This window comes from Vulpes vulpes, chromosome 13 (assembly GCF_048418805.1).
Source record: "Vulpes vulpes isolate BD-2025 chromosome 13, VulVul3, whole genome shotgun sequence".
NCBI lineage: Eukaryota > Metazoa > Chordata > Mammalia > Carnivora > Canidae > Vulpes > Vulpes vulpes.
The window spans coordinates 14,859,565-14,877,391 of NC_132792.1; the positions used below are offsets into that span (position 1 = coordinate 14,859,565).

Here is a 17,827-nt window from a genome sequence, read left to right on the forward strand (position 1 = left end):
AAGTGGCATTCACATAAATATAAAATGGACCAATTCAGTGGCATGTAGTACATTCATAATCTTGTACCACCACTACCTCTACCTAGTTCCCCAAACTTTTCATCACCCGAAAAGAAAACCCTGTCCTCATTAAGTGGTTGCTCCTTGCTTCCCCTCCCAACCTAGGCTTTGGCAGTCAGCCATCTGCATTCTGTCTGGATTTCTTTGCATGAGGTTCTTGTGTACTTTTGTTCTGTCCCTTACAGAAGAGCCATCTCTTCTGCTCCTTGGTGGTTCCACTGTCAGGAACAGAAGAGGCACCATCTTGGCCTGTGGCTTCCTTTCCTGATTTCAGAGGGAGAACAACTAATCATTCTTTGAATGGCACCTTTTCAGGTACTTGGGATTGTAAATACCTCAGGGTTTACAAGGGCCCAAAACTGAACTGGATTTCTAGGCTATCAAAATAATGATTTCGGGGGTCCCTGGGTGGCTCAGCAGTTTGGTGCCTGCCTCCAGCCCAGGACGTGATCCTGGAGACCCGGGATCGAGTCCCATGTCAGGCTCCCTGTATGGAACCTGCTTCTCCCTCTGCCTGTGTTTCTACCTCTCTCTCTCTGTGTCTCTCATGAATAAATAAATTAAATATTAAAAAAATAATGATTTTTAAAAATAGTGAAAGACCCTACAGAATGCTTAAGATATAAGAGTAGGTGCCACTAGCAGCTTATAAAATGACATGGATAGTGTGAGGCCAACTTCAGGGAAAAACAACATAGGAAAGATACTAAAAGGAAATAGTTAATTTTTTACATAAGTTATGTCTGGGTGGAATAATTTGAGCATAATTTTGTACTTTCAGTATTTTCTCAATTTTCTGCAATGAATATATATTATTTTACATTCTTTTACATTCAAGAAAAACATTTCTAAAATTACACCATGGAAATCTAATGAATGTTCTTATATTTTTCTGGCTGAAATTCTTAAGATTTTTCTTAAGATAAAACACACTTAAAAAATTAAGCTCATAGTCTGTATTTTAAAATAAAGCAGGGCCGCCCGGGTGGCCCAGTGGTTTAGCGCCGCCTTCAGCCCAGGGCGTGATCCTGGAGACCTGGGATTGAGTCCCACGTCAGGCTACCTGCATGGAGCCTGCTTCTCCCTCTGCCTATATCTCTGCCTCTCTCTTTCTCTCTCTGTCTCTCATGAATAAATAAATAAATAAATCTTAAAAAAATAAAACATAATAAAATAAAGCAGAGGGGCACCTGGATGGCTCAGTCGGTTAAGTGTCTGGCTCAGGTCCTGATCTGAGAGTCCTTCATTGGACTCCCTGCTCAGTGGCGAGTCTGCTTCTCCCTTTCCCTCTGCCTTTCCTTCTGCTCATGTGCATGCTCTCTCTTTCAATCTCTCTCTCTCTCAAATATGTGAATAAAATTTTTTGGAAAAAAATTTTTAATGAAGTAGAGTCTAAAATCATTGTAAAGAGCTGGTCCATTCCTGCCTCATGGTAAGGTAGGGATAACACCTCAATGGGTTTTGAGAGAACTGAATGAGATACAGTGTCTGGTATATCATAAGCACTCATAAATGTTCGTTATACTTAACTGGGATATTGGCATTTGTGTTCTATTATTCTTCCTCTAACATCATTCTTCACCTGCAACTCTGCCCACCAGGCCCAGCTGATTGAGTGAACATGTTGATTCAGCTCTTGACTCTTGAAGAACCTCCCCTGGATTCTAAATCAGTGCTGCCTCCCCAGCCCCAACCACCCTCAAGGGCAGCGCATGGTTTCCCCAACCAGCTCTGCTGAGGTGGAACCCCTCTGAGACATTCAAGCTGAGCTTTGGCCGGACCCAGCTGTGTCTCCCTCCCCTGCCCCTTGCAGGAAGAACTTACATCTCATACTGGCTCTGCAAGCCACAAATGGCTCGGTGTCTGCTGTAGAAACGGTTCTCCAGGTCAATCTTGGTCTCCCCAATTAGGTCATCTGTCCCGATCATGTCATGGTCGTAGATCAGGATGGAGAGCAGGGAGTCCTTTGGGAATGTGGCCTGGATCTCAAACGACCTGTGGTCCGAGGAAAGGCATTAGGAGTCCAACAATATCTGGCTATATAGGGGACGTCTCCCCACTTTGCTCCTAGCTAGCCTGTGGTTCATAGGAACTCACTAAACACTCAGCAAATACTCAGTAGGTATTTATTTGGTTTAGTGTTTCATTGAGACTTAATCAGTTTCCAATTCCACCATGAATTTCCAGCAGCCAATAATCTTCCTTTCCATGGGTCATGTCCTACGGTCTTTGTTTTGGGTGACAGCAGGATGGGCATGAAAAACCTGGGGGTTTGGTCTCAAACAGAACTGATTTCCATTTTTAGATTTGAATCTGCAACCTTCCAGGTGTAAAATGCTGGGAAAATTATTTCATCCCTCTTGGCCTCGCTATGTGTAAATGAGGATCAATGTATCTTCTTTATAATATACCATGGTAGTTAAATGTGATACTGTTTATACAAAGTGCACATTTAGTTTGCAGGTATTCAACTGGTACCCAATGAATTGCCATTTCTTTTCCCCTCCATTGCTGCTTCATGAAGCAATTCCAGCTGAGTTTGTTTTAAATGAAAAGGCTTTTGAAGATGGAAAATTCTGAAAACAGAGTCGCAGGACTACAATGCCATCTCTGCAAAATTCTGAGACACAGGACCTTCCTCCATCTCTGCATTGCTGAGAGGCCTGGCTTCAACTGCAGAGAGTAAGCAATAAATGTCTTCTGGAACAGGAAGGGATCTCAGGAATCACCATATTCAATCCCTTCATTTTACAGATAAGGAAATTGAAATCCAGAGAATGGAAGTGACTTTCCTAGACCATAAGTCAGGTCACAGTAGGGTAAGGACCAGTTCCTTGACTGCTAGTTCTGAGCTCTTTCCATGATACCACACCAATGAGATGTGTTCAAAGGAAAAGCAGTGCCGTGGGATTTCCTGGAATGATGCATTATCCATGCTGATGAGCATTACAAAAGATAATTAAGGAGGGTACTTGCACTGATGAGTACTGAGTGTTGTATATAAGGGACGAATCACTGAATTCTATACCTGAAGCTAATATTGCACTGTATGTTAACTTGCCAGAATTTAAATTAAAAGTTGGTGGAAAAGAAAAAAGAAGTAAATTTGGAGTGAATTTAGGGAAGTGTCTTGAAAACAAAATAAAAAACACATGAGGGTTCTCCAGCTGTTCCCAACTCTGGCTGCCCTGGGACAGGTGCAGTGACCCAGTTGGTGATCGAGGGACCAAGAGGGGGTGGGAAGAAAGGGAGATGGAATGCTCATTATTTCCCTCTGTGTCCACAGGCCTGTCTGGTTTGCTGCCCTTGTGGTCAGATTCACTTAGCCCTGGCTTTCACTATCCAGTGTGGCAGCCTCAGACATCCCAGCACAGCACCCCCAGTCAATTAAACCTCCCCAAGGGAGAGGCAGAGAGGCACCACAGCTCCACTGCCTGTAACGAATGGACTGAAACACCTCTAACAGGCTGGAGATATGGCCGTGTGGGGAAGAAATCTGTATGTCTTCCATCAGATGGCATAGTATTGCCTGGAGCTCCAAGATGTAGATTCCAAACCGGGCTTAATATTCTGGAGGTGTTTCACAAGGAAGGCTCCATCCACTATCTCTGAGGTTGGCCATCACAAGGCTGCTGTCACCGAAGAAGGATTTATTAAGTGCTTAACTACTCTGGCAACTGTGACAGAAGACTCAGTTGCTTTGGCCCATCTTCCCAAGAGGAGTGTTCACAGATGAACCTCTCCTGAATTTTCACTGGAGCCATCATAAAAGAACTACCAGGAACAATTCACCATTGTTGGATTTCCAGTCACTTAGGGAGACAGTAGGCTTATACCAACTTGGGAGTCAGTGGGATACTACCTCTAAATACAATGATGGTTGAGAAAAAGAAAGCATTGGGGTGTTTGATGAGCTAGGTCAGCAGAGCATATGACTCTTGATCTTAGGATTGTGAGTTTGAGCCCCATGTTGAATGTAGAGATTACTTTAAAAAAGAGAAAGAAAGCATCATGAAATGGTTAAAATTGAGCCTTGTTGAAACACTCAGTACCTCTAAGATTCAGAGCCAAGATGTCCCATTGTTTCTTTGTTCATTCATTCATTCTTTTATGTATTCATTTGTTTATATGACATTTATTATATACATTTTCTGTGTGCCATATGACATTTATTATACATTTTCTGTGTGCCAGGTGCTGTGAATTAAGAAAATGAGGAAATGCCAAAGTCTGTGGACATATACCACCTCAAGATGATGCAGAGTGACCAGGGCCCATTAAATCTGCCTGGAAATTGACAGGTTTGTTTATCCATCTTTTCATTCATTCACTCTACAAATACTTGCTGAGCATCTTTCTGCTCTGTGCCAGGCCTTGTTGTAGGTTCTGAGGATGCAGCATTGGACATACTAGACCAAGTCCCTGCTCAAAGGGAGCTTAGCTTCTTGTGGGGAGATGAGAGACAGCCAATTAACAAAGAAATGTATCAATTTATGTCAGAAGCAAGGAGGAGTAATAGCAGGCAAGGCTCCAGGACATCAGGGACATCCTCATACAATGATGTCTCAGAGAGGGATTCCCCAGACCCCTGCTTGGGGACTGGAGCCCTCTACTTTGCCTACTAGAACATGAAGGATTGAGCCAGCAAATTCTGTCCCTGAGTAGCAATTAAAAACACACTGAAGAAAGCATCTACATACTGCTAGCTTCTAGCAGAAGCTCTACGATGCTAGAAGCTGGAGGGAATATTCCATCATCCTCCTCTTTTGTTTACCATAGCCATACAGGAGGTAATAAAACCAGTCTAACTCATGGCACTGCGGTGGAAGTACCTAATAAAAAGTGACTACAAAGCACTTGGCAAAATGAAGTGCCGGTTATATAAATGGCAAGCAATAATAAAGGTCATCTCTGGATCAGGGAAGCAAGGGTAAGTCTCCCTGGCACCATTGTTTTAATCATTCTCATTAATCTGAACAGGCAAGATCACTTATTTCTTCATTTCCCTCGGAGCTATAAAGTGTTAAGAGGTTCATTCTGATCAAATGTCAGAGGGTCCACAGTGATCACGAAAGTGTAAATGAATTTAAATGAGGCTGATGGAGAGTTCCTCTCATATGCTTCTTGTTACTCCAGAAAAAAAGAAATTAAATACACTTAGGACATCTCCATTGCTAAAATGGTTATCATGGGAGAGAGGGAGGAAGTGAATGTGTTCTGAGTGTCAACTACATGCTTGCATAGACCATGTGCCAAGTGCTTGTGTTTACTCTTTTAAAGGCCACTGAGAGTCAAGAGTTATTATTGTTTGGTAGAAAAACTGGGATCAGAGCCATTAAGGCACCTTCATAAAGCTACACAGCTTACTTGCAGCAAAATGTAACCCATGTTTAACAGACTCCAAAGTCAACAGCTACCACGTACACAACCCCAAGCAGGGAACACAAATGTGTTAGAGGACCAGGGGGGCCCACAAGGTTGCTGTGAGCTGGAGAACACCTCATGCACCTAAACATGCACAAATGCAATGTGCGTTGAAACACTCTGCAAAACACAAGCAGAGGACACAATTCAATTTGTTTACTTCAGGGGTCACCTCAAACGAGCTGCAAAATGATCTGATGCAAAAACCCCTTTGATGGGAGACAAAAGACCAAAGGTATGGCCCCTTCTCCCCCAATCATGAGCTATGTGAACTTAAATAAGTTTCTCAACCTCTCTGGGTGGCACTTGCCTTGTTTATAAGAAGGAAATCTCTCTGTTCAAAGGCAGGAGGCTGAAGATGACTATTTTAAATTTAAGACCTAAGAAAATCATTCTTGGAAAACTATGGGCATGAAAATCACCATGTACCACCAAATTCCTGAAGGGACCAAGGAAAGAACTTAGCGCTTCTCCATGAAGGTTAATTTTGCTTAGTTTTTGGATTTTTAAGATGTTATTTATTTATTTGAGAGAGAGTGAGCGAGTGGGGGGAGTGGCAAAGCCAGAAGCAGTCTCCCTGCTGAGCAGGAAGCCTGACACAGGGCTTGATCCCAGGGTTCTGAGATCATGACCCAAGGTGAAGGTAGGCATGTGGCCAGCTGAGCCACCCAGGTGCTCTCCACGAAGGTTAGTTTGATTGGCTATTACCACAGGCAGAGTCCAGCTCTTAACTTTCTGCCACACTTACTCAGACACGCACGAACATACACCAGCCCCTCCATGGAAACACAGCAGGAGCAAACGCACACAGGACAGCATCTCATGACCCACATGGCCACTGACCTTCCAAATACTGGGTTCAGTTGTTTGGGGATGTATTTGTCCCGGTCTTTGATTTCCGTTTGTCCAAGCTTGACCACAATGTAGGGATCCGCTTTGCCATCCGGATCAGCAGGGCTGAGATTAAATGCCTGGAGAGGAGAAAGAAAATCCTTTTGGTCCAGTGGTTCCCAACATTGGCTGCACACTCAGATCACCTGGGATATAAAAATATATATGGATGCCTGAATTCCATCCCCAGATTCTAATTTAAATTGGCCCCTAGCTTTGGGACTTTTAGAAGCTCCCTAGATGATTCCATGGTGCAGCCAAGGTTAAGAACCACCCCTTCAGCCTGTCCATTTTGATGCTGAAAGAAAAGTTATCATCTTAGGTTGAACTTTCTCTGAAGTCATGTCCTCAGGGGAAAGCAGCACTTGGCACAGAGTAGTGAGCACTGAGCTGGACATGAGCCCGAAGGCATGACTTTGGATTCTAGTCCTATGTCTTATGTGATCTGGGGCATGCTATGTCTCCTCTCTGAGATCTATCTGTAAAATCACGGGGGGCGGGGCGGGGGCTGAAAGCCTATCCCACACCTGATGGGCTCTGAATCCATGACTCCATCAGGCTGGCATTTAGCACTGGCCACCTGAGTAATGGTCTGCATCTCCGCGTGAGGTCTGCTTCCAGAGAACCTGGCTTAACCCACCCCAAAGACAGGCTTTCTAGGTGATGTCCCAGGTAGGGGGCTGGTGAGGAATGATAAGACAGAGAAACTGCAGAAATGACAGCTGGGTAAGAAACTATGCTATTTTTAATATTCTGTCCTCCAAATGGAATTCATAAGCACACAAGGCTCTGTTTTTAAGGATGCTCATCAGATCATTGTTTAATAGCAAATTTGTAAATAACCTGTCAATTACTTAGAAACTGAATCCAAAAGATCCTTTCCCCATTTGTTCTCATCTCATCACTCAGTTTTTATTTTATTTTATTTTTTTTCATCACTCAGTTTTTTTTTTCATCACTCAGTTTTTAAAAACATTTTATGCATTTATTCATGAGAGACACAGAGAGAGGCAGAGACATAGGCAGAGGGAGAAGCAGGCTCCCTTTGAGGAGCCTGATGTGGGACTCAATCCCAGGACCCCAGGATCATGACCTGAGCCAAAGGCAGATGCTCAACCACTGAGCCCCCCAGGCATCCTTCATCCCTCGATTTTAATCCCTGACATAGCAGTTATCTCTGACATTCATCTCATTGAACTGTTCCTCTGCTTATTTTTGTCCTTTCTTGATCTCCACATCACCCCTGGCTAGTATGGGATCCCCATCAGAGCAAGAGTGCTGTCTATCTTATTCATTACATTATCTCCAGACCTAGAACAGGGTCTTCTTGATATTTGTTGAACAAATGAATAAATGGGTACTATATTAATTCAATAAAACACTAGGTGTCTACTACAAAGAAGGGAACACCCATATGGATTGACCTGGAAAATGTCCAAGTTATACTAAGTAAGAAAAAAAGAGATCAATATATAATGCATGAAGCAGGATTCATTAAATAACTACTTAGATGTAGTTGTAGACAAGTGTAAATACAGTTGACTCTTGAAAACACGGGTTTCAACTGTGCAGGTCCCCTTCTATATGTTTTTTTTTCCAATAAATACAATACAGTACTATAAATGTATTTTCCTTAGGATTTTCTTAGTAACATTTTCTGTTCTCTAGCTTATTTTACTAAGAACACAGTGTATAATACATATAATACAGCAAATATGTGTTAATCAACTGGGTATGGTATCAGTAAGGCTTCAAATCAACAGTAAGCTAGTAATAGTTAAGTTTGGGGGGAGTCAAACGTTAGACATGGACTTTCAACTGAGGGGGAGTTGACACCGCTCACCCCCACATCATGGTTCAATAGTCAACTATAGATATGGATGTATGTATACATTCTTAAGAAAAATGAGTCATTTCTGGGGATAGAATTGTAGAGGCAGGGAGATTTTATTTCTTTCTTGGAACAACTTTTAAGTAGTAGTATTTTTTTTTTTTTACATTTTTGGATGTTCTATTAAATTAAAAGATTTTTAAAAATAACTCATTATTTAGTCAATTGGTTACATCTTAGCATGAGAGAGCAAACCACACAATCACTATTACTGGAAATGTTGATGCAAGGTGCCACCTGTCCCTAATCATAGGGAGCCTATCCTCTCCACAACCAGGGCTGCCACCCACTGAATCTTCGTTTGTTGGAGCAGTCCTCCCACCTCCCCCACTTCCTGAGCAGGAGCACAATTTGTATTCCTGGCCTTTGTGGAAAGGATCCCAGACACATCAAAGGTATGTTGTAGATATTTGCTGAATGAACAAATAAATAGTAATTGTCTCCAACCTCCTTCCTGCTGTTCATACCCTCTATTTCTGGGTTCCTTTAAACTATGTCCCAAAGAGCCATAGTTCTGCAAGGTTTTCTGTAGATGGGGGGAGAAAGGTATGGGCAAGAAGTTTAGAAAGTGCTGTTAAAGATTCCACAGTTAAATAGGTTTCTTTGCTTCTGGACTTCTCACACCATGAATGTGCTAAAGAGCTTTGTGAATCCCAGAGGATAGTAAAGGGAAAAAATATTATATGCACTATTTCTCAAACGTATTTGAACACATGGTCCACTTCCTGAGGAATGCCTATTAATGGTCTCTCCCATGACATGAGTGACCTCTTGGACAAAATTTTGAAAAAGGTAGTCTAAACTATCCTGTGGTTGGGTAGGGTTTTTTAAAGGTTTATTTCTTTAGTTGAGAGAGAGAAAATGAAGAGAGCACACAATGGAGAGGGACAGAAGGAGAAGGAGAGAGAATCTTAAGCAGACTCCATGCAGAGTGTGGAGCCCGATGCAGGCCTCGATCCCATAACCCTGAGATCATAATCCTGAGATCATGACCTGAGCCAAAAACTAACAGTGGGATGCTTAACGGACTGTACCACCCAAGTGCCCTGAGTGGGTGTTTAATATAGGTTACCCGGAACTGCCAGTGATTCTTTATAAGCACTTGTAATCTTTCCAACTAGATGGCCACTTTCTTGAGGGCAGAAACTGCTTTTTTTCATCATCACATCCCTGGTGATTATAACATGCCAGGACCATGGTGGTAGGGGCAATGCTGCTGCTCAGGACACATGGGAATTGCATCATGGAATGGGAACATTTTAATTTTCCCTGAGTATTAAAGAATAATTCATCTTTGCTTTATGCTTCATTTATGTTTCTAAAAAATGATATAGGCAATTTAAACAAGGAATTTTGTATAAAATAAGATTACTGCAATCAAATAGGATATGAAAATCAACTCCAAGGGCAGTATCCTGAGAACAAATACATGAACCATAAAGGTTTGGCAGGGATTTGCTTTGACTGAACATCAAATTTGGCCACAAGCTTCCAAGCAATCAGGCCAAAAAGTTTCATAATTAAAGTGTAGTGCTCTCAACCAAGTATCAGACTCTTAACTATAGAGAAAAAGCAGATAGTTACCAGAGTGCAGGTGGGTGGAGGGATGGGGGAAATAGGTGATTGGGATTAAGGATGCACTTGTTGTGGGGCACCTGAGTGGCTCAGTGGTTGAGCATCTGCCTTTGGTTCAGGTCATGATCCTGGGGTCCTGGCCTTGAGTCCCACATCAGGCTCCCCACAGGGAGCCTGATTCTCCCTCTGCTTATGTCTCTTCCTCTCTCTGTGTGTCTTTCATGAATAAATAAAATATTTTTTAAAAAAGGATGCACCTGTTGTGATGAGCACCTGGTGATGTATGGAAGTGTTGAATCACCATGTTGTGCACCTGAAACAACATTATACTGTATGGTAACTAACTGGAATTGAAACAAAAACTTATTCCATTGTATACATAAACCACATCTTCTTTATCCATTCATCTTTCTCAGCCATTAGAAACGACAAATACCCACCATTTGCTTCAACGTGGATGGAACTGGAGGGTATTATGCAGAGTGAAGAAAGTCAATCAGAGAAGGACAAACAGTGTATGTTCTCATTCATTTGGGGAATATAAATAATAGTGAAAGGGAATATAAGGGAAGGGAGAAGAAATGTGTGGGAAATATCAGAAAGGGAGACAGAACATAAAGACTCCTAACTTTGGGAAACGAACTAGGGGAGGTGGAAGGGAAGGAGGGCGGGGGGTGGGGGTGAATGGGTGACGGGCACCGAGGGGGGCACTTGACGGGATGAGCACTGGGTGTTATTCTGTATGTTGGTAAATTGAACACCAATAAAAAATTAATTTATTAAAAAAAGAGAAAGAAATAATGCCATTTGCAACTACATGGATAGAGGTAGAGTATATAATGCTAAGTTAAATAAGTCAAAGAATATATAGTCAGAGAACAATACCTACTGATTTTACATAATTTTGGAATTTAAGAATCAAAATATATGAACATATGGGTGGGGGGGAAGGGGAGAAGGAAATAAAACACAAGAGGCTCTTAACCATAGAGAATAGAGGGCTGAAGGACAGAGGTCGGTGGGGGGATAGGCTAGATGGGTGAAAGATGTTGAGGTGGGCACTTATTGTGATAAACACTGGCTGTTGTATGTAAGTGATGAATCATTGAATTCTACCCCAGAAACCAGTTGTTTACTGTATACTCACTAGGTAAAATGTAAATTAAATAAACAAATGAATTGATTTAAAAAAAGGAAACAAAAACTTAAAAAAAAAGAGAAAAAAGTGTAGTGCTCTCATCAGAAAGTAGGAAGCTTAGAACAAAAGCAAGATTTTTCTTGGAAATACATTTGAAATGAAATTTCTGACTGTGACAATGCAGAGGCAGAGCCACGAGGGAGGATTTCACAGTGATCCCGGCCCTGTTCTGCCCTGGTTTTGCTCTTTTGCCAGTGAGCTTCCTGCTCTAGTCCTATTTGGTTTTCTTTCCAGCTATCAGGCAACCACAAGACAGCAAATGAAGCTACCGAGAGCAGTCTAATATGCCTGGGAAGTATTTTTCTTAAGTGAAAAGCCAGCAAATGTGCATGTTATCAACCAAACTTCATACCTCCTGCTATGGACTGCAGTGTGCATTTTCAGAATTCTATGTCTAAGCCCTTAACCCTAATTGACTGTATTTGGAGACAAGGCTTTTAGGCTGCTAGTTTAAGGTTAAATGAGGTCATAAGGGTGATGCCTTAATCCAAAAGGACTGGTGTCCTTATAAGAAGAGGAAGAGGGGATCCCCAGGTGGCTCAGGGGTTTAGCGCCTGCCTTCGGCCCAGGGCATGATCTTGGGGTCCTGGGATCAAGTCTCACATCAGGCTTTCTGCATGGAGCCTGCTTCTCCCTCTGTCTGTGTCTCTGACTCTCTATGTCTCTCATGAATAAATAAATAAAATCTTAAAAAAAAATAAGAGGAAGAGACACAAGCTTTCCCCCTCCCTGTCTCTCTCTCTCTATCTTTCTCTTCTGTTCATTCACACACTCTTGGTGTGTGTGTGTGTACAAGTGCATGTGTGCTCACAGAGAAAAGGCCATGTGAGTACATGGTAAGAAGGTGGTCACTGACAAGACAGGAAGAGGGGCCTCACCAGAAACCAACTCTGCTGGCACCTGGATCATGGACTTCCAGCCTCCAGAACAGTGAGGAAATACAAGTCTGTTGTTTATGTCACCCAGATTAAACAACCTGAGCAGACCAAGACAATTCCTCAGAGAAAACAAGGATGGCTTACCGCAACGATGTACACCCTAATCAGGACTTTGACCGGGTAGTTGGGTGGAACCCCTTGCTGGATTCTCAGCTGCCCACTGTCCTCAATGCCAGAATCCTGGGGGCTTTTGTAGATGCAGAAGGAGCCCTAGAACCACAAAGTACAACCCAGTGAAACAAGACAGTCATATGCTCTACCAAAAGCCAGGGAGGGCATAGTGCTAGGAAACTGATCATAGCCTGGGACCCAGCAGGACTTGGCACTACCCTTGTGGCACTACCCTTGTGTCTGGGTGTCCTCAGGCAGTTCACATAACTTGCTTGCATCTGAGCTTCTTTACGGTGTGTCCGTGAATCTGTGTTGGTACAGTAACAGCCTCCTCACAGGGCTGTTAGGGGAGGATGTAGATAGGAGCATCAGATGGGATAGTACCTTTAATACACAGGAAGCTGAGCTGGTTTTTTTCCCCCAGTATCTCCTTCTAGCCTGACTGCAGTATTCCTATTTTCAGATGCTGCCTGTGAGTCTCAGGGAGGTCAAGTACAGGATCAGGAAGCTAGTTAGTATTACAATATCATTGAGTGGTGAATTTCAGTCCTTGTGCTATTTCCAACACACTGCCCTGCACCAAATGGCCCAGCGCACAGTTCAGAGTCAAGTGTCAACTACAGCTTTGTGATGTTGACACCACGACTCTGCCGGGATGAAGGGTTAGTGTTTGATTAGTTTAATCATCCAATTGGTAGGTCTGTACAGATCAGATCATATATTTCGTAGATCAGAGATGGGAGACGCAAATTAAAATTCAGTGATCCTTTTAGGTAACAACTCTGTCTCCTTATATCCCATCAGACTGAGTTCCAACCCATTTCATTGGCCACAAACCTAATATCTCAAAGGACCAAGGCTATGCCTTGTGGGGTTCTAGAGAGGCTCTTGTGTAAAGACTAGGGAATTTTCTTATATACATCCTACACTACAATCTCATTAATGGGATTGAGTCATATCTGGCATTTACAGACCAGAGAGCCAAATAAAAGGGTTAACTGTGGAACTTGCCTTAAACTTCCCTATGACTCGGTCCCCATCGAGGCCATGGTCATCCTCTGTAGACTTGCCTCTGAAGAGCCCAAAGGTTTTCACCCAGTCTTCAAAATTGTTGAATTCACTCTCGAGATCACCATCGTATATCTTTAGGGAAAAAAGAGAAGAGAGCGCTCAAAGGAAGGAAGGACCAAGAAGAATGCCAAGATTCTCAAAACCAGCCTTGATATATGCCCATCGGAAAAATCTAAGAGGCATGGTTCATTTATTTTTAGCAAAATAAGGAATATGATTGACTCAGTACCTCTAGAACTAGCTACCACTTGGAAATTCATAAAGTCTTTTGGATAAACTTTGAAGTTCCAAGAAGTATAGTTAAACCAAAATTAAAAAATATATATGTATATATATATATGATTATAGCTATGAGGAAACTTTTTATAGCAATTGATATCATTTGGTTGTTGGATCCAATCTATAATATTCTGAGAACATTCAAATCAATAAATGTCCATTAAGCATCTAATTCTTAACACATATGAAGTGATGGATAATTTATTTTTATTATCATGCATATAGACATGAATTTTCCAAGTGCATAGTTATATGTGTATATATACTTGAGAAATGCAAAATCGAATTGAGTTTCAGGTTTGGTAATATAATTAAATCACTTATGCAAATTTCCTATCAAAATTACTTATCTAAATTTCTTATATGTAAGTTTCATAATCTCAATTTTCATACCCATAAATATGCCTCTAGCTAATAGCCTCTGACTAATGTTAAGATTGTGTGATGGAGCTGACTTCAGTGAGAGTTCAAACTCCAACTATTTTGGGGACACCTGGGTGGCTTTGTCAGTTAAGTAGCCAGCTCCTGATTTTGGCTCAGGTCATGATCTCAGGTCCTGGGATGAAACCCAGTGTTGGGCTCCACATTCAGCTGGGAGTCTGCCTGAGGATTCTCTTTCCCTCTGCCCCTCCCTGCACTCACGCTTTCTCTTAAAAACAAATAAATATATCTTGTTTAAAAAATCAAAACTCCTGCTATTTTGATCATATTTTGAGATGCTGAGGACAAGTTCTGAGAGGTGAGCCAAGGGGAACTCATCCACTGCAAATTACTTTGCTGGATCCAGGCTAACCAATGTAAGCTCTGCCCCTTCTCAGTGTGAGGACATGGAAAATAGAAAATTAGCAAGCTTCATTGTCTGGGCCTGCATGCTTGTTAAGGTTCATTTCTCTGCATCGATGATCATAATGAAGACAAAGTAAGTTTGTTCAGACAGAGGCATTACTAGGGTTGACTGAGGCACTAATAGAATCTGCCTCCAGAACTTCCACCCCATCCATGGTCAAGATGGCCGTGTCCACACACCTGTAAGACAGCCAGGTTGGGGATTTCATCTTCTTTGGGTTTCTTCTTGAGCATCTTGTCCTTCTTCTTCTTTGGCCCATCTTCTATATTTACCACCACCTCATCTGGTTTCCCCTCTGTGGATGGATAGTGGAAACTGTTAGACTCCTCAGTGTCATTCAGATGAGAAGAAACAAAGTCAAGCTCCTTGTTTCCCTCTGCTCCATCACATTTTAGGACTTTTATTTTTATTTTTTTAATAAATTAATTTTTATTGGTGTTCAATTTACCAACATACAGAAAAACACCCAGTGCTCATCCCGTCAAGTGTCCCCCTCAGTGCCCGTCACCCATTCCCCCCCACCCCCCGCCCTCCTCCCCTTCCACCACCCCTAGTTCATTTCCCAGAGTTAGGAGTTTTATTTTCAAAAAGAAATCGTAACACTTCCCCACAGGGTTGCTACATACAGCCCTGTATAGTCTGTGTGCTGCAGGATGGTAGGAGATGCAGCTCACAGAGCAATGCAATGACAGCAGACCCCCAGGGCCAGGCAATGTGCTAGCCTGTCCTGGGATATGTAAGAATTCATTAGACTAGGCACAGAGATGGAAGGAAGGAAGTTGCCTTGTCATCCAACTAGCCAAGAACAGACCCAAGATGGACAGACTCTGAAGCTTTTAGTTGCATTTCCTCATGGATATGCTTAGGGACTTGAGATTCATCTAGTTCAGGAAACTGAGGCTCAGATATGTTAAGGGTCTTGCACCAATTCACAAATGTAGTTAGAGAGATTGCTTAGGAGTTTTCCAGCAGCCTCTAGGAAAATGCCATCTGAGACAGACCTCTAGTTCTGCTCATTTCCAGCTATGTAAACTTGAGGTAACTACTCAATCTCTTTGTACCTCTGTTTCACCATCTGCAAAGTGAAGGAAGATACTGTTGCTAATGTCATGGGGCTGGTTTTGGGATTAAGCCTGCCAATTAGGAGTGATCCAAGGAACTGAGTGCCTGGTTCTGGTTTTCCCACTTCTCACCTGAAACAGTACCGGCCACTAGTGGTCACTGTTGATTTTAGGTCAAGACCTACTGTTGGCCTGAATTGAGTTTGTGGTCACTTCAAATCCCTGGCCTCTTCCATTTGAACTTCTGCCAAGCCAGATCTACCTAATCTTATAAATCAAGTCAGGAACCTAAAATCCAGGTCACCCAAATTAAAGTTCACAACCCTGGATCTGGGCCATCATGCCATCTTCCTCCTGCTTTTGCTCTGCTCTTTCTACATTAGGCCATGAGCCAGAGGGGCAGTTCCAGCATTGAACTGGGTTCAGGAGACCTGGGATCTGGTCCCAGTCCAGCTTAAATAATCTATGTGATCTTTTTAGAATGTTGTCATGTTCGTGATATTGTTTCTCACATGGGAAATGAGGGAGCGGAGACCTAGCGTGCCTCCCACCACTTCCTTTTAGTATTTTCTCTGCCAAATGGTCTGTTTCCATGCCCAAATAACTTACCTGCATTGCTTCTTTTCTCCTTGGAATTGCTTTCTTTTTCCTTCGAGAAAAGAGGGAGATAAGATTAGGCATTGACCCTACTATGCCTCATATATGAGTCCTGACAGCCAATAGTCCCAATTCCATTATCTCAGGCTTCATCATTCTTGGAGATGCCATTTTAAAAGACTGCAAACTGTGCCCAGAAAGCCCCCAAGTGAAGCCTTGCTGATTGACCAGGGACTATCAGCAAAATGCCTGGCCCTACAGAAGAGGCGCCCATGTGTCCAAGAAAAGTGTCAGCAAGCAGCAGACTTCCCTGCCCTGTGTGCACAGCCCCCTCTTGGCCACTACCTCTCTCCCCTATTTTCCCACCTCCCCAGAGCATCACCTAGTTGGCACCATGAGTTCTATCTGCTGTCATGAAAGGTCATTGGATCTTTGGTTTGGTCCCAGGGACTGGGAGGTTAGAAGAGCAAGGGGAAAGAGCTGAACCATCACTAGGAATGGAAGTGTCCACTGCAGCAACAGGAGGGAGTTTGGAGGCAGATATCACTGTTAGGTTTGTTTCTTTACCTATATGTTAATATTCATGGCTATTCCTAGATGAAGAAGCTATGCTCTTTCCAAATGAAATAATCAGAAGAGTTTCTATTCAATTGAATGTGATGATAACATACAACTAATTTTCCCTTCCTTGTTTTACTTGAGGATGAGAAGTTTTACTAATTTCAACCACTGAGCTTTTGCCTGAATCTCTTGACCCAATTTCCAGTGGGTCTCCAGTTTTATAACTCAATCCTTTTTTTGTTTCATGTGCATGAGGCCCTGCTCTGGCAACCTGTTGATAACTCCCATTTGCTAAGGCCAACTCCTCTGCCTTTACTTTGATAGCTTCCCGTACAAACTTAGAATCCTGCTGGAGACCAGGGGCCCTTCAATCTAGATATCTCCAGGTACACCTGAAGCCCTCATTGTTATGCCCATCTATCCAGAGACACCTTTTCTCATGGATGGACCTTTCTGTGTCTGACTGGGGGGCAGATCTCTATGATGGCATGCTGAACTGAACGTCCTTCCAGCACTTACAACAGAGCCATGTCCTAGTGTCAGCTCTAGCCAGAGGGTGAGGATTTTGCAATTCTGGATCCCTGGTCCTTCCAGGATTTGAATCTTTCTGCAGTTAACAGAACAGCACCTGAGAAGGGCTTACCTATAGTAGAATCTAGAAGGGGATAATGTGAGATGGGAGGTGGTATTGTGAAAGGTGCTGTGTTTTCTTATCAAATCCCTTGGCTGTCATAGCCAGGAAAGACTCTACCTTCTGTGCTTTCTTGAGGGAGGCATAATATTTGGACCACCAGTCAATGACGTTTTCAGCAGATTCATCTGCTATGGTTCTCTTTTTCTTTTTGGTTGACCTTCGAGTAGGTTTCCTGGCATCCTGGCAAGGGATGAGAGATGCATTATTAGTGAGGCCTCATGGATCTGCCTGCTGGTGTCTGGCTGGTTTCCTGAGGAAGGGAACACATAGATCTTTGGAAGCAGATGAGGGTATGCGCAGCTTTTGTGGCTGCAGCTCTCTGTATCATTTCAATAAATGACATGTTAGTCATCCATCCACCCATTCACTCATTTATTCAGCAAATGTTTATTATTATTTAAACACACAGATGTGAGATATTGTGCCTGACACTGGGGATGTAAGGGGAATGAGAAACAATCCCTGCATTTGGGAAGGTTAGTTCAGTAGAGAAGATAGGCAGGCTGCATGATACAGTGTGCTTTGGCAGACAAGGCATTAGTTGACAAACAATTAATATAAATTTTGTAATTCTCAGTTTCCTCAAGTGGGGGCAATCATATCTGCCTACTTCACTGTTGCAGGATTAA

The 17,827-nt window shown here is 42.6% G+C and overlaps 1 protein-coding gene and 1 long non-coding RNA gene across 6 annotated transcripts in view; one reads left to right on the forward strand and one right to left on the reverse strand.

Moving 5' to 3' along the window:
- The window catches only part of LOC140595133 (uncharacterized), a 170,151-nt gene that overhangs the window by 144,258 nt on the left and 8,066 nt on the right, over positions 1-17,827 (forward strand). The window contains exons 2-3 of one of the 3 annotated variants that reach the window (XR_011996516.1): positions 4,255-4,361; positions 8,544-8,661. This is a non-coding gene — a long non-coding RNA (uncharacterized lncRNA). Of the gene's footprint in view, positions 1-4,254; positions 4,362-4,839; positions 4,991-8,543; positions 8,662-17,827 lie in introns of those variants that run through there. The other 2 variants (XR_011996515.1, XR_011996517.1) reach the window with 2 other exon arrangements.
- The window catches only part of FER1L6 (fer-1 like family member 6), a 156,442-nt gene that overhangs the window by 28,231 nt on the left and 110,384 nt on the right, over positions 1-17,827 (reverse strand). For all 3 annotated transcript variants that reach the window (XM_072733968.1, XM_072733969.1, XM_072733970.1), the window contains 7 exons: positions 17,256-17,378; positions 15,956-15,995; positions 14,465-14,580; positions 13,100-13,231; positions 12,062-12,187; positions 6,328-6,455; positions 1,885-2,055 (listed from right to left, as the gene is read on the reverse strand). In XM_072733968.1, coding sequence (XP_072590069.1) covers positions 1,885-2,055; positions 6,328-6,455; positions 12,062-12,187; positions 13,100-13,231; positions 14,465-14,580; positions 15,956-15,995; positions 17,256-17,378 — 836 coding nt within the window. The remainder of the gene's footprint in view (positions 1-1,884; positions 2,056-6,327; positions 6,456-12,061; positions 12,188-13,099; positions 13,232-14,464; positions 14,581-15,955; positions 15,996-17,255; positions 17,379-17,827) is intronic.